The 21,284-nt window shown below is 45.3% G+C and overlaps 1 protein-coding gene and 1 pseudogene across 2 annotated transcripts in view; one reads left to right on the top strand and one right to left on the bottom strand.

Annotated features, from left to right (window-relative positions):
• The window catches only part of mast4 (microtubule associated serine/threonine kinase family member 4), a gene marked incomplete at its 5' end in the record, with an annotated part of 136,998 nt that overhangs the window by 107,833 nt on the left and 7,881 nt on the right, over positions 1-21,284 (top strand). The window contains 13 exons of the mRNA XM_083641096.1: positions 1,681-1,772; positions 3,659-3,867; positions 3,980-4,118; positions 6,309-6,441; positions 6,538-6,703; positions 8,167-8,268; positions 14,867-14,989; positions 15,167-15,285; positions 15,930-16,048; positions 18,860-19,074; positions 19,891-20,091; positions 20,494-20,720; positions 20,855-20,977. Coding sequence (XP_083497222.1) covers positions 1,681-1,772; positions 3,659-3,867; positions 3,980-4,118; positions 6,309-6,441; positions 6,538-6,703; positions 8,167-8,268; positions 14,867-14,989; positions 15,167-15,285; positions 15,930-16,048; positions 18,860-19,074; positions 19,891-20,091; positions 20,494-20,720; positions 20,855-20,977 — 1,968 coding nt within the window. The remainder of the gene's footprint in view (positions 1-1,680; positions 1,773-3,658; positions 3,868-3,979; positions 4,119-6,308; positions 6,442-6,537; positions 6,704-8,166; positions 8,269-14,866; positions 14,990-15,166; positions 15,286-15,929; positions 16,049-18,859; positions 19,075-19,890; positions 20,092-20,493; positions 20,721-20,854; positions 20,978-21,284) is intronic.
• LOC310781468 (beta-1,3-galactosyltransferase 2 pseudogene) lies at positions 9,726-10,931 on the bottom strand (annotated as a pseudogene). The gene has a single exon. The product of its transcript is annotated as a beta-1,3-galactosyltransferase 2 pseudogene (transcript).

Below are 21,284 nucleotides of genomic sequence, written 5' to 3'. Positions count from 1 at the left end.
GTTAGTGTGTATCTTCAGCCCAGATGTGTTGGTGAAATACAGACTGTGTGTGTTAGAGTGTGTATCTTCAGCCCAGATGTGTTGGTGAAATACAGACTGCGTGTGTTAGACTGTGTATCTTCAGCCCAGATGTGTTGGTGAAATACAGACTGTGTGTTAGTGTGTATCTTCAGCCCAGATGTGTTGGTGAAATACAGACTGTTAGTGTGTATCTTCAGCCCAGATGTGTTGGTGAAATACAGACTGTGTGTGTGTGTGTATCTTCAGCCCAGATGTGTTGGTGAAATACAGACTGTGTGTGTGTGTGTATCTTCAGCCCAGATGTGTTGGTGAAATACAGACTGTGTGTGATAGAGTGTGTCTCTTCAGCCCAGATATGTTGGTGAAATACAGACTGTGTGTTAGTGTGTATCTTCAGCCCAGATGTGTTGGTGAAATACAGACTGTGTGTTAGTGTGTATCTTCAGCCCAGATGTGTTGGTGAAATACAGACTGTGTGTTAGTGTGTATCTTCAGCCCAGATGTGTTGGTGAAATACAGACTGTGTGTGTTAGAGTGTGTATCTTCAGCCCAGATGTGTTGGTGAAATACAGACTGTGTGTGTTAGAGTGTGTATCTTCAGCCCAGATGTGTTGGTGAAATACAGACTGTGTGTGTTAGTGTGTATCTTCAGCCCAGATGTGTTGGTGAAATATAGACTGTGTGTGTTAGACTGTGTATCTTCAGCCCGGATGTGTTGGTGAAATACAGACTGTGTGTGTTAGACTGTGTATCTTCAGCCCAGATGTGTTGGTGAAATACAGATTGTGTGTGTGTGTGTGTGTGTGTGTGTGTGTGTGTGTGTATATCTTCAGCTCAGATGTGTTGGTGAAATACAGACTGTGTGTGTTAGAGTGTGTATCTTCAGCCCAGATGTGTTGGTGAAATACAGACTGTGTGTTAGTGTGTATCTTCAGCCCAGATGTGTTGGTGAAATACAGACTGTGTGTTAGTGTGTATCTTCAGCCCAGATGTGTTGGTGAAATACAGACTGTGTTAGTGTGTATCTTCAGCCCAGATGTGTTGGTGAAATACAGACTGTGTGTGTTAGAGTGTGTATCTTCAGCCCAGATGTGTTGGTGAAATACAGACTGTGTGTGTTAGAGTGTGTATCTTCAGCCCAGATGTGTTGGTGAAATACAGACTGTGTGTTAGACTGTGTATCTTCAGCCCAGATGTGTTGGTGAAATACAGACTGTGTGTTAGTGTGTATCTTCAGCCCAGATGTGTTGGTGAAATACAGACTGTGTGTTAGTGTGTATCTTCAGCCCAAATGTGTTGGTGAAATACAGACTGTGTGTGTTAGAGTGTGTATCTTCAGCCCAGATGTGTTGGTGAAATACAGACTGTGTGTGTTAGTGTGTATCTTCAGCCCAGATGTGTTGGTGAAATATAGACTGTGTGTGTTTGACTGTGTATCTTCAGCCCGGATGTGTTGGTGAAATACAGACTGTGTGTGTTAGACTGTATCTTCAGCCCAGATGTGTTGGTGAAATACAGACTGTGTGTGTTAGACTGTATCTTCAGCCCAGATGTGTTGGTGAAATACAGACTGTGTGTGTGTGTATCTTCAGCTCAGATGTGTTGGTGAAATAATACAGACTGTGTGTTACAGTAGTTTGTCTCTCTTCCTGCCCTCAGTCTCAGAGCCTGAGTGCTTCCTGGCGATGCCGACGTAAACCCTGTGAAATGGACTTTGAGATGACAAAACTCATCAGCAATGGTGCCTACGGGTAAGTAAGGCCATCTCATTCCACGCCGGATCATCTGACCTGAACAACCCATTTGAGGAATTTCAGTCAGGTTTTCGTTCAGCCCACAGCACTGAAACAGCTCTGTTCAGCCCACAGCACTGAAACAGCTCTGTTCAGCCCACAGCACTGAAACAGCTCTGTTCAGCCCACAGCACTGAAACAGCTCTGTTCAGCCCACAGCACTGAAACAGCTCTGTTCAGCCCACAGCACTGAAACAGCTCTGTTCAGCCCACAGCACTGAAACAGCTCTGTTCAGCCCACAGCACTGAAACGGCTCTGTTCAGCCCACAGCACTGCTCTGCTCAAGATTATGAATGAGCTGCTGATGGCAGCTGAGGCAGGGTCCCCTTCTCTTCTGATTCCCCTTGCAGCCATGCACACTTTTTCACCTTTCATAGAAATTTGCCGTTTGGAATCCAAAATAGTTCACTTCAAGGAAAACGGCAGCATTTTGGGAGATTCGCCTATATTTGCCATATTCCCGATAGTCAGACGAGAATATAGATGCTTTTCTCTCCTCTGTGTGTGCAGTAGAAAGTGCGATGCGCCCCTCCTGCTAGTTTGCTTAGCACCATGAATGGTAGTCATTTGGTCCAGCTAGCCTACCCCTGTTCAGTCACCAAAGATACACATTCCAACAGCGCCAAAAAGCTCATGTTGTGACTGGTGTACTGTACATACCACGCTGTGAAATAATAATGCTAAATTACGAGACACACAGAGTCATTTTCGAAGCAAATACAACATACAAAGCCCAAAGCCCTTCTGCAGCTCTGTCTTGCCTCAGCACCTGCCTTGAGGAAATAAAACCCTGGATGAGCAACAATTTCCTCCAGTTAAATGGCAGCAGAACTGATGCTCTCCTTGTTGGCACTCCACACCAGGTTCAGTCATCCCCCGTGCCTCATCTCACCTGTGTGACGGCCAGGGCATCCCCCTCCTCCTCAGTCACTAATCTTGCTGTTAATGTTTGACCCTCACCTGACTTTCCCTGACCATATAAAACATCTGTACACGACCTCTAAACATTCCCAAACTCCGCCCCACTCTAAACCTGTCAGATGCAGATAAGCTTGTCCATGCTTTTATCTCCTCAAGACAGGACTACTGCAATGCAGTCTCCACTGGGCTCCCTGGCACCAACATCGAGAAGCTCCAGTATATTCAGAACAGTGCTGCCAGGATCCTGATGAGAGTGCGGAAACACAAACACATAACTCCAACTCTGTTTTCATTGCACTAGCTCCCTGTCTCCTTCAGGGTCCACTACAAAGTCCTGCTACTTACCTACAAAAGCATTAACAAGCATGTGCCTTCCTACCTTGAAGAACTGATTACCCCACAAACCTTCATCTGCACTCTCAGATCTACCAACATTTTGCTCCTCCGAGCCCGCAGTACCAAGCTCCGCAGCACGGGGGATCGCTCGGCTGCCTCACGTTTGTGCAACAACATTCAGAACCATCCAAGGGCAGCACAGATCCTGGACTTAAAGGGACAGCTCACCCTAAAATCCAAAATACATATTTTCCCTCTCACCTGTAGTGCTATTTATCCATCTATATCGGTTTGTGTTATTTGCCTGAGTTTTGGAGATATCAGCTTCTCTCCAATACAATGGAACTGGATGGCACTCGGTTGTGGTGCTCAAAGTGCCAAAGAAATACATTTGATAAACCCAACAGCAATGTCTCCTTCCAGAAATCATGACCCGGTTACTCAAGATAATCCACAGACCTTGTTGTGAGCAGTTTCATGGAGGAACTATTTTCTTTTGACCGAACTACACCCGCTAGCTGCTATCTAGTTCCTACAAAAGAAAATATTCTTTCGCCGACTGACTGGTGAACTCTTTCCCCTGCAGTGCTGTTTACCTGGTGCGGCACAAGGAGACCAAGCAGCGTTTTGCCATGAAGAAGATCAACAAGCAGAACCTGATTTTGAGAAACCAGATCCAGCAGGCCTTCGTGGAGAGAGACATCCTCACCTTTGCTGAGAACCCTTTCGTGGTCTCCATGTACTGCTCCTTTGAGACGCGCCGGCACCTGTGCATGGTCATGGAATACGTCGAAGGTCAGTGACTGAAGTTCTCAGTGTGTGGCTCTATTGCAGAAGCCGCTATACTTTGAATGATCACTCAAACACATTTGTAACATAACTCTGTTGATCTTCACAATGGCTGCAGGGGGAGACTGTGCCACCCTTTTGAAGAACATGGGTCCCCTGCCTGTGGATATGGCCAGGATGTACTTTGCAGAGACGGTCCTGGCCCTGGAGTACCTCCACAACTATGGCGTCGTCCACAGGGATCTCAAACCAGACAAGTAAGATTGTTTTTTTGCACTTTTGCCATTGTTAGATAGGTCACAGTATAAAGAGACAGGAAAGACTGGGAGAGATGGGGGGAGAGAGAGACGACATGTGACGAAGGTCCTAGGCGAGACTCCAACCCAGGATGTGGCGTTTACATGAGTGTCTAGTCTGCCACAGAGCCACCAACCCCCAGTCCTTAGTCCTCACACAGTTCAACAATAGAAAGGCCAAGAGCCTTCACCACTCGTATGGAAATTAAAAAAATAAATTAAACACTGTACGGTAATTGCAATGTCCTCATCCTTCCACAAATTTTCAAAAATATAATCTGCCTGCATTTTTAGAAAAAAAAAGAGAAGATATATAATGTCATTAGCAGTAGCACCAAAACAATGGGCGTGTTGGTACCAAAAGGTGAATGCCTCTCCCTCACCATCAGCTCCATTAAGGCCGGAGTGAAAGTATTCCATTCAGTTCCATTACCTTCTTTTTTTTACGATGCCTTTGTCCAAAGCGAATTACAAGTGCTTTTTGCCAACAGTAGTAAAACTAACTATAATTCATGAGCTAAAGCTTGAACAGAAATAAGGAGCATTTGTAGAATGTCTTTTTAAGAGTAGAAGATCATTAGATGATAGATGTCGATAAGTGGGTTCCAGGTGTGACCTGAAGAGATGAGTCGTCAGTCTCCAGCTAAAGAGGATTCAGCCGTTCTGACAGATATGATTATTTACCTGCAGTCTGAATGATAGACTACAAGAATCAGCTCTTTCCAAAACAAGACTAAGAGCGCTTGTAGAAACAGGTCTCCTTATGCTTCTTGGACTCATTCTTGTGCAGCCGTCACTCCAGGGAGGAAGCCAGGCAAAAGACAGCTGTCAGGTGTCAGGCAGGCAAAGGATAGCTGCTTGAAATTCAACTGACTAGTAGGGATGGGCATTTCTAGCAAAAACACTATTCGAAATTCGCTGGCCAAATTCGAATTTAATTCGAATTTCGAAAATAAATAAAAAATTGTTAAATTTTTTTTTTTTTTTTTTTTTTTTTTTTTTTTGTGAGTGAAATATTGCATTGTCTCCCCTGATTCTAAGTCTACGGCTTTATTAATTAATATAAAAAGCTTCTGCTGTGGATTTTTAGCTCAAACAAGCATTGCACCACTGAAGTAAAGAACATGTTACATGACATTGACATTTTCGAAAATAAAAAACAGTTTTGACAATCATGAGTGGTTCATTAAATATTTAGTAGGCTCAGGTCTGAGTGCCAAAGGGGTGCCAAAGTCACCCCCTCTCCCTCTTCATGGGATTTCATCTGCCATTCATTTTTCCATAAACCTTGCTTAAAATGCTTATAAAAATTGTTTTACTTGCTCAAACCAAGCGATTTGACTATACTTAGAATCAGGGGAGACAATGCAACATTTCACTCAAAAAAAAAAAAAAAAAAAAAAAAAATTTTTTTCGAATTTCGAATTTCAATAATAAAAGTCGACCTTGATAATAACAACGATTATTCGAAAATTCGAAATTCGATGCCCATCCCTACTGACTAGTGTGTCAAAATTGATTGACTTGCTAATTGGAAAAAGTTATTTTGATGGAAACTGTCTCAGAAAACACAGCATTGGTTCTATATATGCCTACATGGCGCAGTGGTAAGCGCTGTCGCCTCACAGTTGGAAGGTCCTGGGTTCGATTCTCGCCTGGGACACTGTGGGCGCTGTGGTTGTGTTCCCCCCCATATCTTCAGTGCCTACTGCCCAGGTGGGTTATCTCGTCGTAAGGGCCTTTCTCTCTGTGTAGAGTTTGCATGTTCTCCCCGTGCTCCCCCACGGGGTTCCTCCCTATATAAATAACCCCCCCACTAAAAACATGCAGAAGATCAGATCGTCATCGTCATCCGACCAGTGACGACAACATCCGAAGTTGGTCCCCGGGCGCTGTACGAGAAAGCGACCACTGCTCCTGGCCTGCCCCTCGGAGGAAAGGACATGCCTGGATGGGTTAAATGCAGAGGACACTTTTCACCGGCCACCGTCAGCATGAGTGTGTTGTGGCCGCATGCATGTATTGTGGTGTTCGTGTGACAATAAAAGATGGGCTTGTCCGTTACCAGAGTTTTTTGTTTTTTTTTTACATTTCTGGTCTGTGTGGAAGAGAGAATCATCAAATGTCCCTTTCTTTTGTCCTTCCTTCCAGTTTGCTGGTGACCTTGCTGGGGCACATCAAGTTGACAGACTTCGGGCTGTCCAAGGTGGGGCTGATGAACATGACCACTAACCTGTATGAGGGACATATCGAGAAAGATGCCAGGGAGTTCTCTGATAAGCAGGTAATCCTAATTTAACTATGGAGGTGCACCATATACACCTGTCTTTGCCTTTACCATAAGCTCATTATGTCTGCTATTGGTGTTTTGTGTACATAGGTGTGTGGAACCCCAGAGTACATTGCCCCGGAAGTGATCCTCAGACAGGGCTATGGGAAGCCGGTGGACTGGTGGGCCATGGGCATCATCCTGTATGAGTTCCTGGTGGGCTGCGTGCCTTTCTTCGGAGACACGCCAGAGGAGCTGTTTGGACAGGTCATCAGTGGTCAGTTCACCTCACTTGATCTCCCTCCGTTAATGAAAAGCATCAACAAGCCTCTGTAATGTCCTTTCTGCCCACCCTACCAATACTGCTGCTCCATGCTTATTGTATCATAATATATCATATATGATTGCATTACTTTGTGTCGCTTGACAAGACCAATGGATCCCTAGCTTATTTCAGGCAATAACTTTGACAACTGCTGGCAAGCTCCGCAACGGTTACATATAGCATTTTAATTACAGCGCATAGCAAGAGCAGTATCATTAGGATTTTTTTTTATTTTTTTTTACACATGCACCGTCTAAAATATCCCTAGTTTAACTCCTTGTTTCTGCTGTCAATGATGATACCAGCAAAATGGCTTTAAATTTACAGAAACATTAAAAACAAATCTGGCAAAAATATAGATGTAAACATAAAAAAAGAAAAGGCTGCAAAAACCCAAATTCAGTTTTGTTAAAGTGGCAGTGCATCTCATTTCAAACCTTACTAGATAACATTTTCTGCTGCTGGAGGTGAAAGATTGAGTCTAAGTTTCACAACATCTGGCGTGCCGTGTACATACAGTCCGATGAGTGCGTCAAAAGAAATCTCCAAAACCTCCGTCAAATATGAATTAAACATTTGTCCACATGGAATTAGTTGGCGGTTGCCTATTTCTCAATTTATTGAAGGCTGACACTTCCCTGAAGGCATGTAGCAAAGCAGATGGCAGTAAGTGGATCCAGCTTGACATTGGACCACATGTGAAGCCTAATAGCATGATGATGTCGCTTCCTCGTCTTCTCTTCTCGTGGTGAAAGTCAGACCTTTGATGTGGTCAGACTCAGCAGCGAGGCTCAGAGGAGATGCGTTGTGTGGACTTGCCTGTGTCGGTGTTATGGAAATGAATGGCGTGCCACGGCACATTTGGTATGCTCTCCATCATAGCGTGCCGCTGAGACTGGCTGTTAATTACAGGGGCCTGAACACACTGAATGCATGCTACTGTGGCCTGAGGCCCAACATACATATTCATAGCTCCCTCCCAAATTTGATTAAAATGGGGCACAAATGGTGCTGAGCAGAGGATCAGCATGGCACAGGCAGTCTCTTAGCTTTACTCTCCTCTTCATTGCATGCCTGCCAGCCTTTTCACTGAAAGGTCCAGCATAATGCAAAGGCTCGCATTCCACTATATTGCATACAGAACTCACTTTGTTTTGTCAGCAATATTTTTTTAGGAGTACCCTACTTGCAAGTAGAGTGGTAAATGTGAGTTTGCAAGGGATTGCAATTAGGTGAAATTCATCCACAAGGCAGGCCGGATTTAAAATCCAACATTAAAAAACACTCATTCTCATTCTCAGTTTCTTGCATACTTGCCTGTAATAATAATAATGCTTTCCCTGAAATAGGTTTCTCTCTTGTGTGCTGGTGACTATACTTAATGCAAGCTGATTGGTTGTGTTGTCTCTTCACAGATGAGATCAATTGGCCTGAGGGAGAGGATGCCCCGCCCCCTGACTCTCAGGAGCTCATCACCTTGCTGCTCAGACAGAATCCTCTGGAGAGGATGGGCACAGGTACACACACACACACACACAGACACACACTCGCACACACACACACACACACACACACACACACACTCGCACACACACACACACAAGCCAGTATAGCTATCTTGTGAGGACTTTCATTGACATAATGCATTCTCTAGCCCCTAACCCAGGGGTGGCCAAACTTTTTTGGTTGTGGGCCGCATACAGAAAAATATAAGGAGTCGCAGGCCAAACAATATTAAGCGCGACAGTTTTCGCGGCAAACAAAATTGGACCAGAAAACCCTTGTGCCATCAGAAATTTTATTTCTACCTAAATAAATTGATGTGCTCACCTATATTACAATGGGTATTTATGTGTTTTTAAATGTTATTTTCCTGTGCCAACAGGTTAAGACAGATAATTTAACATAACATTAGTATTAAACATTCATTCAGTATTATAAATGTTTAAACATAAATAGACCAGGTCAGGGTACTCAAGTATAACCCATTTTCAATGGTTTTAAATTGAAAAAACGAAATGGGGGGGAATCCGTTTTTTTGTTTTTGTTTCTTTTTCTTCATTTTTTTGTTTTTCAGTTTTTTTCCCGTTTTTGTTTTTTCGTTTTCGTTTTCCGTTTTAAACTTTAAAACAGAAAAACGGAAAAGGACATTATTATTATTATTAGGGGGAGTGCAGAGTGGGAATTACACGCATGGCCTCCGTTGCCCCTCCCTCTGGCCGTGATGCCATGAGATCCCTAAGGCCACCTTGGTAGTGCCCAGCTACCAGCCTGCTACTGTCAGTTGCTTTAAAAGCATCAGAAGTCTCAGTTTAAGCTAGCCTGCCCTATGCAAAGGATGAAGAGAAAATTCGCTCTTCATGATGTCAATATAGCAATGACCTTTGTGCCCTGGCATGAGGGAAACCTCACCGGCGTGAGGCCGAAGCCCAGATGGCCTTGCCCCTAAAATGACGAAATTCCCACCCTGATTATGGGTTCAAGCCTCGCTGCTCGTTAAACTAACTCAAGGCGTTATTCTGATAAACTGGTCACATATGTTACGTTCTCACCCGCAAAATATTAAAACTTTAAAACAGTGGGGGGTTTTTTGCTTGAAAACAGCTTTTTGGCAAGTCTAAAAAAGGACTACGATAGGCATAATCTACTTCCGTGTCTAAAACCGGAAAGACGATTACAAAATGACGTCATGCAGAAGCGTCCTTGTATGGGCAAAGAATAAGGTGAATATAGCACACAGAGAGGAAGCAAATTGTTGCATTTCTGATCAACTATGTCATATATCATGTTATTTATGAGGGCTTTAAAACATCAATGACAGATGAATAGATCTGTGGGCCGGGGCTATAAAAATAAATAAAAAATAACAAAATGGAAAATACCGAGGTCATGACCTCGGTGCCCGCATGGCCCTCTCCAAGCGCCATCTTGCGTGAAAAAAAAGAAAGAAAAAAGAAGCGCACGTGTTTCAGTGTTAACAAGCGTTGTGCTTGTTGCTCTGCAAGTGGTTCCAATACTCGATGAGTTCATTGGGCTGGAAGTCGTGGGATGTTATCAGGTGGCTGTACGTGCAGCTGGAGTACCACACCCGCCAGTGGTTGAAGAGGAACTCGTTGGGCGGCGGCACCGGGTCGATGCACAGCTTGGCCAGGCCGTTCCCCTACGTACACGTCCTCCAGGTGCAGCCTGGGTATGCTGAGCGACGCCTGGTAGATCAGCTCCGCCATGTCCCCCGAGAACACGTACCCCGTGCCCGAGCAGAAGGCAGGGTAGCGCTCGCTGGGATACAGCTCCGGCGGCATGTACCACTTGCTGGTCTTGTTGCGGTGTGGTCCGAAGCCCCTGTACAGGTAACCCGTGAAGTACCTCTGCCTGGGCGGCAGCTCGGGTTTCAGCAGCTTCTGGATGAGATACTCGGTGTTAACGAACATGTCGCTGTCTGTCTTCATCACGTAGCAGGCGCGCGGACAGTGGGTAGCCACCAGTTCATGCCCATCAGGGTTTTGATAGTCAGGTTGTGGTACGTGTCCTGGTTGTCCTGTTGGATGATGTCGTGGCGGACACGGCTCTCCTCCTCTATGCTGCTCTGGAGGAAGGTGTCCGAGCCCTTTCCCACGCCGAGCAAAAAGAGACGAACGAAGCCCAGCCCCATGCTCCCGTTCCCCCACGTCTGGCGGATGGCGTTGCGGGCGCTGGTCTGGCCGGGTTTGGCAGTGATGAGGAGGAGGAGGAATGGCGTGCTGTCCCTGCACTTGAAAGGCTCGTTCAGGATGTAGCGGTAGGGCTGGGCGCTGAGCCTCCCTCCCACACCCATCTCCTGCTGCAAGCTGTTGTTCGTGCTCATGGAGTCCTCATGCCCCATTACACCCATCCTGGTTCCCTCTCCTGCCCCTGCTTCGCCGCCCGCTCTGCCTGCTGAGAACTGAGGTTGAGCAAAGGCTTAGGTGCCACATACCCTGTCTCCCTCCAGAGGCTCCTGAGGGAGGCGTCCTCCTCTACCTTGGGGCCGTGGAAGCCCGACGGTGTAGGCCAGCGTCCCGGCAGCCAGTACTGGTAAGGACAGGAAGAGGGTGAAGAGCAGGGCCAGAGAGAGGAGGCCTGCCACGTGGGTGCGGAAGAGGGAATGCTTGACTCTCAGGGTCATCTTGATGGGACAGCAGTGCCGGCGCCTCCACTGCATGGTGCAAGTCGGGATTGCACGGGGCTGCTGCTCGGGTCATATACAATCAAGTGGTACAACAGTGATGATGTCACAATTGCACCATGACATCACTGATGATATCATAGACATTGTGACATCATTGTGATGTCATCAGTGAGTGATGTCATCAGTGATGCAAAGTAGAGAAATTGTGCGCTGTGCATGCCAATAGTGCAGAGATGACTGATAATGTCATAGGCGTTGGGACATTATTATTATTATTATTATTATTATTAGGGGGAGTGCAGAGTGGGAATTACACACATGGCCTCCGTTGCCCCTCCCTATGGCCGTGATACCCTGAGATCCCTAAGGCCACCTTGGCAGTGCCCTGCTACCAGCCTGCTACTGTCAGTTGCTTTAAAAGCATCAGCAGTCTCAGTTTGATGTAGCCTGCCCTATGCAAAGGATGTGTAATTGGCTCATTTTAAGACACATTTCAAAAAATTCACTCTTCGGCCAGCAAGACTAATGATGAACTAACTATTTACAAAACATGAATATACATTTACATTTTATGTTAACATATACAAATGTGTTCATCTATAAACCTTTAGTAAATGATATTCCTCACCTGTTGTAAATGATGTGTAAATAATTTACAATTCATTTACAAGGCTTTCTGCATCCCCTAATCTAAAGTGTAAACCAGGGGTGGCCAAACTTTTTTGGTTGTGGGCCGCATACAGAAAAATATAAGGAGGTGCGGGCCAAACAATATTAAGCGTGGCAGTTTTCGCGGAAAAAGAAATTGGACCAGAAAACCCTTGTGCCATCAAAAATTTAATTTCTACATAAATAAATATATGACACATAGTTTATTGATGTGCTCACCTATTACAATGGGTATTTCTGTATGTTTTCAAATTTTCTTTTCCTGTGCCAACAGGTTAAGACAGATAATTTAACATAACATTAGTATTAAACATTCATTCAGTATTAAAAATGTTTAAAAATAAATAGACCAGGTCAGGGTACTCAAGTATAACCCATTTTTTTTTTAAATTGAAAAGACGAAATGGGGCAATCCGTTTTTTTGTTTTTGTTTTATTTTTCTTAATTTTTTTGTTTTTCCGTTTTCATTTTCCGTTTTAAACTTTAAAACGGAAAAACGTTTTTTTTCTTTCTTTTTTGCTAAATTCATGGCTGGCCACTTAAAAACGGGCAGCGGGTCACAGTTGGCCCGCGGGCCGTAGTTTGGCCACCCCTGCCCTAACCCTAACCATCACAACTAAATGCCAAACCCTAACCCATACCAGAGTCCTGCACCGGGTCGGGGTTCCGCAGGGCCCCGCCGGGTACCCGCAAAAAAATGCGGGGGCGGGTAAAAAATACACTTCTGTAAATTGGTGGGTCGGGCGGCGGGTAAAAATTAATAAATGTGGACGGGCGGCGGGAGGAACAACGACAACGTATGAGCCTTGTATGTTTTTCTGTTGCACTCAGATGGAGGCAGGGGGTGTGTCTGGCAGGGGGGGGTGTGTCTGGCAGGGGGGGTGTCTGGCAGCTGGTTTGACTCGAACAGGAGAAAAGTTTCTGACGCACGTTTTCGCAGTTTGTTTACATAACCGGCATCGTTTCAAGTAGGCGCATACTGTGCAATGTGTGACGCTATATGGACTGCACAAAACATTCAAAACTCAGCTGTGGTCAAGGTGATTGATTGGAGACAATACGAGTCGGACAGATAATATAGTAGGCTAACGTTAGCTTCCAGTCAAACATACACACTGGCTGTTTTCATAGCAACAGGCAAGAACATGTCATGGATGGATAGCGTGAAAGTGGAGAGGTCTCATCCCAACGTGGATTTACGTTCCTCCAACAGCAATCATAAAGGCAGTATGGATTATACCGGACATATTGGAAATAGCTGGTAAGTCACTTTGCTTGCTGTAACTGTCTGTGTGTCTGATAGCAGAGCTATCCAGCTGGTTAGTGAGCTAGCAGCTGCTAAAAGCTAATTAACGTACATCAGCTGACGAGTCTCGGCCAGAAAGACTGCTGTTCGCCTCTCGTGTGAAACTGTGGCAGTTTCCTTTGGTTCTACAAAATGTTTGCACTGCAGATTAACGGTTATTATATATATGCGGTTCCGGGTCGGGGGGCGGGTCTCATGTCTGCGGGGCGGGGTGGGTTGCGGTACTGATTGATCATATGTGCGGGTTTGCGGAGCGGGGTCGGTACTGCACGTCGCGGGGCCGGGCGGAACCGGGTCTTGAAAATCAGACCCGCGCAGGACTCTGACCCATACCCAAACCTAAACCCAATTCTAACCTAACTCTTAAAATCAAGTCTAAACCTTCAAACAGCCCTTTGAAGGTCTGTGAGAAAGTGAGGACCGGCTAAAATTTCCTCACTTCGAGGTGATGCTCTGATGAAGGTCTTGCTGACCGAAAGCTCACAATAAATGTGAATTTTAGTGCAAATTTAAGTGTGCGGAAAGCCCTTCTTTCATTGTGGATAAAAAATAAAAAATAAACACGATTTCAGACGGACAAGCCCGTCTTTTATTGTCACACGATCACACATCAACACATGCATGGCCACAAACACACTCATGCTGACGGTGGCCGGTGAAATTTGTCCTCTGCATTTGACCCATCCTGGCTTGTCCTTTCCTCCGGGGGGCAGGCCAGGAGCAGTGGTCGCTTTCTCGTACAGCGCCCGGGGACCAACTTCGGATGTTGTCGTCACTGGTCGGATGACGATGACGATCTGATCTTCTGCATGTTTTTAATGGGGGGGTTATGTACGGAGGAACCCCCTGGGGGGAGCACGGGGAGAACATGCAAACTCCACACAGACAGAAAGGCCCTTACGACGAGATACCCCACCTGGGCAGTGGGCACTGAAGATATGGGGGGGAACACAACCACAGCGCCCACAGTGTCCCAGGCGAGAATCGAACTCAGGACCTTCTGACTGTGAGGCGACAGCTCTACCACTGAGCCACCGTCCCCCTATTTCTGTAGTTGTTTTTGCAGCACCTTAACCAAGACGTTGCCGGGTTGAGCGGTGGTCCTCCCTCAGTTCCTCACTTCGAGGTGTAAAATTCAAATTGGTTCTCACTAAGATAGCTATACAAGCACACATGCACGAGCACTCGCACGCACGAGCACACACACACACACACACGTTGCGCAACCAGCAACTTGGTTAGGACTAGACAGCCACTGCAGACCACCATAAATGTTCATGTGAGCATTAGCGCCACCTCAGCACAGCTCATTATTGCAAGTCGCCACATTTGAAACAGGGGTCAGTCGACAACCAAACAGTTTATTGTGTGGCCTGCTCCCCTTTTCCCTTTTTATCAATTACAATTAGTTCCCAGGCATCTCGTGAAACTTGTCCCCTCCAAGGTCCGGCACCGCGGCTCTGTGGCCCGCCAAAGTGCCTGTGACCCGGGACAAAGGGCCGGCCCGATTCAATGCGGGGACCTCTTTGTTCATCAAGATCTGCCCCGGCCAGGCTGCCAATCACTGCAGTTTCATCTCTTCTGCAAAAGGTCACAGGAAGGAAATTGCGCTGCATAATTGATGGTCATGATATCAGTTTGGCCCACAGCCGCTGTGGGAAAGACAAACTCAGCATAGGCATTTCTTCCCCTGCGGTGTCTAATTGAACAGCCCAATGTCAATGTCCAGCGTCTGTCTTGTGTGTGTTGAGCCCAGAACCCATCAGTATAACCAGACAATACAAGACACTTAATTTGTAAATACTATAAGTTCAGTTGGAGGCCATTTGTTTTGGAATCTGAGTGGCATAAAGTATGAATTGGGTTGTAAAGAAGAAACGAAAATCTCTAATATTCCAAATTAAGTATGTGTTCACACACTATTTTCAGATTTTGTCCGGACAAATCCATTCAAACTTTGCGCTTGTTCGTCTGTTTATTTTTTCACCTTGAGGTGGGGCCGTCGAGGTGAAGCACCACCAGTTCTTCGACAACCTGGACTGGAACAGCCTGTTGAGACAGAAGGCTGAGTTTATTCCCCAGCTGGAGTCTGAGGACGACACCAGCTACTTCGACAGTAAGTGATCTCACCCAGCGCAACAACAAAAAGAAACAAAAGAATATGTCGCTCTACATTGTTTTTAGTCTTTTGCTTATGAGTATGACCCGTGTTCCTCTCTCCAAGTAACCCTGTAGCACCTGCTGTAAGTAATAACTGTGAGTTTAATAAAAAAACATCAAACTTTATCCAAAGCTCGCTCCGAGAGATACCATCACCTGGAGACGGAGGAGGAGGAGGAGGAGGACACAAACGACGAAGACTTCAACGTGGAGCTGCGGCAGTTCTCCTCTTGTTCTCACAGATTCTCCAAGGTGCGTCCTCCGTCTTCACCCTCACATGTGTTCAGTCTCAAACGAACAACAGTGCATTATCGTTAGCGCCAGAGTTGGTAGCGATGTAAATGAGATAATGCCGTCATCCACATCCTTTTCTCATGGGAAAGAAAACATGGACAATCCCTATTTCATATGGAAATGTGTGTCTCGAAAGCAGGATTCCCCCCAACCCCCCACAGTATGAAATGTAGATCTCAGCTTTGCATATATTTTCTGCTTGCAAATCAGATTTTTCTTTTCTTTTCTGGTAATGTGGACCACAACACACACCAGCCTCACGAGTCATTGTTGTGCTGCGTTGCAGTCCGCTCCCCTCTCACATCAAAAGCACACATTACACGCTGTATAAAGCGTCTCAGAGGAAGCGCGGAGCTGCCATGTTCCTTCCTTCAGTTGCTCCCACACCTCTTTCTTGTGTGACTTGCTGGTGTCTGCATGAACCCAGACGGCTCCACATAATCCAAAATGATATAATTAAATTCTATCATTATAAGCCCTGGTTTACGTGTGAGTTTTGCATTTTGTATCTTTTGACTGTAGTGTGAAGCTGAGCCGGTGTGTTTTCCAGAGGTCTGTAGAGGTCTGCGTGTACTAGATCTTTTGGTGTGTCTGATGCTCAGGTGTACAGCAGCCTGGATCTGTCCCGTGGGCAGCTGGAGGAGAAGGGCGAGACGGAGAAGAAGAGCGAGAGCCCGCTGACCGTGGACACTCTCAGCTGGACACCAGACTTTACTGAAATGTATGCTCCCCTCAACCCTGACATCAAGTTTAGAATGATATAGTATTAACCCCCTAATGCATGAATTAGATATCATTAACCCCTATTGTATGCAGATGATAAGCCCTTTAAAACTTGGGGGGAAAAACCCTCTTTGGCCGTGTGTCCATCTAGCTTCTTTTTCTGACCGTTAAACGCCGGAAGTATGCTGGGGAGCGCTGATCTCAGCGCACAATATGCAAGGAACCAGTCAGCAAGGAAAGTAATGTTAGCTCAGTGCGGTAGCTAGCTTGATAGCTGACAGCTAACATTAGCTAACAACACACATACAGTGATTTAGCTCAACACTCACCAGAAATGTTAAGTGTCTATCCAATCTGCTCCCACAATTGAGCCTTTCTGTCTCTGTTGCGATAGTTTCTCCATATGATTAGTTGCCAGAAAAGGAGAACCCGACGCGAGCCAGTCTTTCTGGAAAAGTTAAAAATACTTTCAGCTGGGAGCCGGAGCGCTGTGAAAATAGACGCTGGGCGCAGCGCACTTTCTCTAGACGTCCGTGTGCGCTCTCTCCTCATTGGAAACAACATTTACATTGTCCTACACATGTAATTACAATCTTTCAACTGTCATTGAGGAACATGACGTGGAGCCAGTTTCTAATGGACTTTGCATTTTGTAACTCCAAATACCTACTGACTGACATTTCCTTTCTCCTTTTCACGAGGAAAAATAACATTCACTATAAATGCTGAAAATGCTTCATGATCAACCGAACGTTTCCAACTTGGCCAGTATTATTATAGCAGTAATGCCTTGTAGAGGCTGTGCTATTCAGACTATTTAATAAACCTAAGCCTAAAACAAGTACAGTAAGTTGCTCCAGTTTATATCAAATGCAGCAGCCCACATTCCCATTTATATGGCTGATGTACTCCGTTTGCTCACCTATCTGTCCAATACTGTGCATGTAAGCTTCTATGGATAAATATGGTCTAGATCTTTATATTTAGGCTACTGTGACTTTTTAAGGCACTAAATCGCTTATATACTCTATCTCAGGTTAGCATCATAAAAAGGTATTTCCAACGCTGGTGAAAGACATTGTCATTATTTAGCAGTTTAATTGTATACATTTAGTGTTGACACACCTGACATCTGTTGAGGGAGTACAAAAGAAGGCCCCTAAAGAGATTCCTATTTCTCAGTCACAATCCTTACTAGCTGGAGGCTATGTGGTTCTCTTTTTACAACCTCAAAAGCGCAGCATTTTAATGATTTAGATGCTGCCAGAACCAAATTGATTAAATACATGTCCCGCATCATCCCGCATCATCCTCAACATCGGCTCCCCCCAGGGATGTGTACTTAGTTCGCTACTGTACATACTGCTAACATACGACTGCTCAGCCTGGAACCTGAGCAATCACATAGTGAAGTTCGCTGACGACACGGCAGTGGTAGGGCTCATCACAAACAACGATGAGTCTGCGTACAGACAGGAAGTGGAGAAATTAAAGGCATGGTGCGACACAAACAACCTCTCCATCAATGTGAAAAAGACGAAGGAGATGATAATAGACTTCAGGAAATCCAGCTCCACCCCCCCTCCCCTCATCATCGGGGGAGCAGCTGTCGAAGTTGTCCCATGTTTTAAATATCTGGGAGTGCACATCTCCGACACTCTCACATGGAGCCTGAACACAACCAGTACAGTGAAGAAGGCCAACCAACGCCTCTACTTCCTGAGGAGGCTGAAGCGTGCTGGCCTCGGCACCTCAGTCCTCACCTCCTTCTACAGGTGTGTGGTGGAGAGCGTCCTCACCTCCTGCATCACTGTGTGGTATGGCAGCTCCTCTGCCGCAGACAAACACGCACTGCAGCGTGTGGTCAAAACCGCACAGAAGATCATTGGCTGCAGCCTGCCAACCATCAGTGACATCTTCCAGGACAGATGCAGGAATAAAGCTGCGAAAATCATGAAGGACTGCACCCACCCTGCCAATGGACTGTTTGCCCCTCTCCCCTCTGGTAGGAGGCTACGCAGCATCAAAGCCAGAACCACCAGGCTCAAGAATAGCTTCTTCCCGGTGGCTGTGCGAATTATGAACAATGCATAATCACTCTAACGTTATATACTTTAGTTTTCATGTATCTAATTATATACATATATATTACTATCTTTTATATATAGTACATAGCATGTATTATATCTATATATGTATATATCAAAATGCTGCTCGTGCAATATACTGCTGCTACTTCTCATAACGTTTTACCTTATTTTTACTTTTTTACGTATCTAATTATATACAGTACATATATATTATTTTTTATATATAGTACATAGTATGTATTATATCTATATATGTATATATTTAAAATCTGCTGCTCCTGTAATGAATGCTGCCACACTCCTCGCACTTTAATGCCGCCAGCTGTGAGTGAAACAAAATGAACTTTAAGTGGCTCCTTGTTGAGCGAAACATGCACCTTAAACTGTTTTCCTTGCTCTTACACCAGGTATTATGTTGTTTTTATGATGTCTCTAATTTATGTTTTTATATTGTTTTCCTTTCTTAGTACTCAGTTGTTTTTATGACTTTTTATGATTTATAATATCCTAGTTAATCTAGTTGATCTATCCACCAGGACCTTGAGTTCATATTTCGTTCCCTCTCATGTTTCATGTTTTGGAATGACAATAAATATCCTTGAACCTTGAACCTTGAACATCCCCACAGAATCACACACATCGTAAAATGTACTTTTGTACCCCAGATAGTCTCTCCTGGAACTGGTTCATGAGATTCTGCTCTCTTGTCCCTCCTCCAGGCCCTCCCTGTCCCACTCGATGGACGTGGAGAGTATGAATCCAGGCCCCCGCCCCGGCCTTCTGCCTAAGTTTGCCATCTCCGCTGAGAGTGAGGGGGACGACACCTCGGGCCTCGGGGAACCCAGCAAGACCTCCTTCTCCATCGGCGAGCTGCCCCAGGACGAGCCTGACGACACCACTCCTGGCAGCACTCACAGTGGAGCCACGCTCTCTGGTACAACACCACAGCTCCTACACCTACACCCACACCCACAGATAGAACTATAACAGGAGTGCTTAGTTCTAATTTAAAAAGACAAACAAATGTATTGTAAAGTCACTGAGACAACATTATCCAACCTACACCAACTAGCCTCAGCCCTGCAATCTTGGCAATAGTTGATTGTTACTTGTATTTTCCGGCTGTCAGCTTCCCTGAGTCAGCATTCCCCAGCAGACCTGATGATGTTAGAGAATGGCTGTACACTGGCTGGATGGGCCAAATGTTCCTGTTTGTTTTTGGAGACGATTTTGTTACAACTGAGCCCGATGACATGCGCGCTGTTAGAGATGCTCATGTTGATGACATTTGGGTACTTTCTGGTATTTTACTATTTATCAGAAAAGTTACTGTTTGAAAGATCATTAACCCATGTTTTTAGAAGGGAATAATACATAACGATGTGATTTAAATATCCAAATTCTGCATATTTTTTGTGTTTTCCTCATTCACATCTCACCTGGGTGCTTCATGTTGACAAGGCAATGGTTTTCATCATTACAGAAACCTCCTGCTTTCCCCTATATAAAAGCAAAAACATATTTAACACATATATATATATATATATATATATATATATATATATATATATATATATATATATATATACATATATATATATATATATACTGTATATAATTTGCAATGTTTGCTCAGTATTGACAGGGTTTAAGGTTGACTATCTTGGTACTGCAGACTTAATTGTAGTCAGCTTTTCTGGCAGTGTGTTGCTTACCTCACTCCACACACTCTTTTGTGACTGTTTCTCAGGGAGTTTCTCAGAACATTTGGACCAGCTGACCTCCAGAGGCGAGGGTGTGGAGAGCCCGGACAGCACCAGTCAAACCTCTGGAGACCAGGGGCCTCAGACCACCACTCTGCAGCTTGAAGGTCCTGGGGAGAAGATTGGAGCCGTGGCCAAAGTCCCAAAGTCTGTCTCAGCCGGTGCACTTTCCCTTCTGATCCCTGGGGGTAAGTCAAAGAACACACACACCAGTTTGTTGAAGGTTGGAGTGTGGAATTCTTCACGCCGTTGGAGCAAAAACCGGTCAAGAATGAGATTTAGAGCGATGGACTTTGAGCAAATAATGTGAAAGAGATGATGAAAGCACACTATGGATCTGTGTGAAATTGGCCCAGCATGGTGCCAGCTGTGAGAGCTACATTTTATGGAGTGGCTGCAAGCAAGTAGCAAAGTATGAGCCTCTAACAAGGATAGCAAGCAGGGAAACAGTGAGACAATCCCATTGGTCTCACCCACAGTGGGGGCAGAATGAACCGCACAGAAGCAGACTACTCAATGGAGAGCCAGTCAGAGATAGATCGATGAAGTAAAAAAAATGCTCAAGTGCTCACCATCTCTTATTTTCCCAGATATCTTCGGGGTGTCTCCGCTCGCCAGCCCCCTATCTCCTTACTCGCTGTCCTCGGACCCGTCCTCAAGAGACTCCTCCCCCAGCCGAGACTCCTCCCTCTTCACCGCCAACCCGCGGCAGCCCATCGTCATTCACAGCTCTGGGAAGAAGTTTGGCTTCACACTGAGAGCCATCCGGGTGTACGCTTGTGACGGCGACGTCTACACGGTCTACCACATGGTCTGGGTAAGCAAGCACCATATCAGCCTCCAGTAGACTGCTTGTTGATAATTATGAGCTAGTGTATTGTGAAAATCTCAACACAAAGGGCCCTGTGGAGAAACAGGTGAGAATAAAAATCCCTCTTGTCTGTTGGTCAGAATGTAGAGGATGGTGGACCTGCCCATAGGGCTGGACTAAAAGCTGGAGACCTCATCACTCATGTGAATGGAGAGCCAGTCCATGGTCTAGTGCACACTGAAGTGGTGGAGCTCCTGCTCAAGGTAAGTGAGAACCTGTCTTGCTCCTGCATTATTCTGTTTTCCTTTTCAAATTAGACTATGGTTAAGGACAAGAATAATTCTTCTTCTCTTCATGGTGTTTTGAAAATAAATGTAGTTTAGTGAAAAGTTGAATTACTTAAATTGAATGGATTTGAAGACGAAGTCCTCATTGGCAGAACAGTCACAGTACTGGATCCTCGTTGACCAACAACACTAGATCATGTAATTTAAATTAGGTATGCCTGCTGAGTGGAGACTTTCCACTGGGTGTGAGTTCAAATGCTGCAAACTGGCTTGGAAGGATTTC

This window comes from Poromitra crassiceps (genome assembly GCF_964638095.1).
Source record: "Poromitra crassiceps genome assembly, chromosome: 8".
NCBI lineage: Eukaryota > Metazoa > Chordata > Actinopteri > Beryciformes > Melamphaidae > Poromitra > Poromitra crassiceps.
This window is presented reverse-complemented; position numbering and strand designations above follow the sequence as displayed.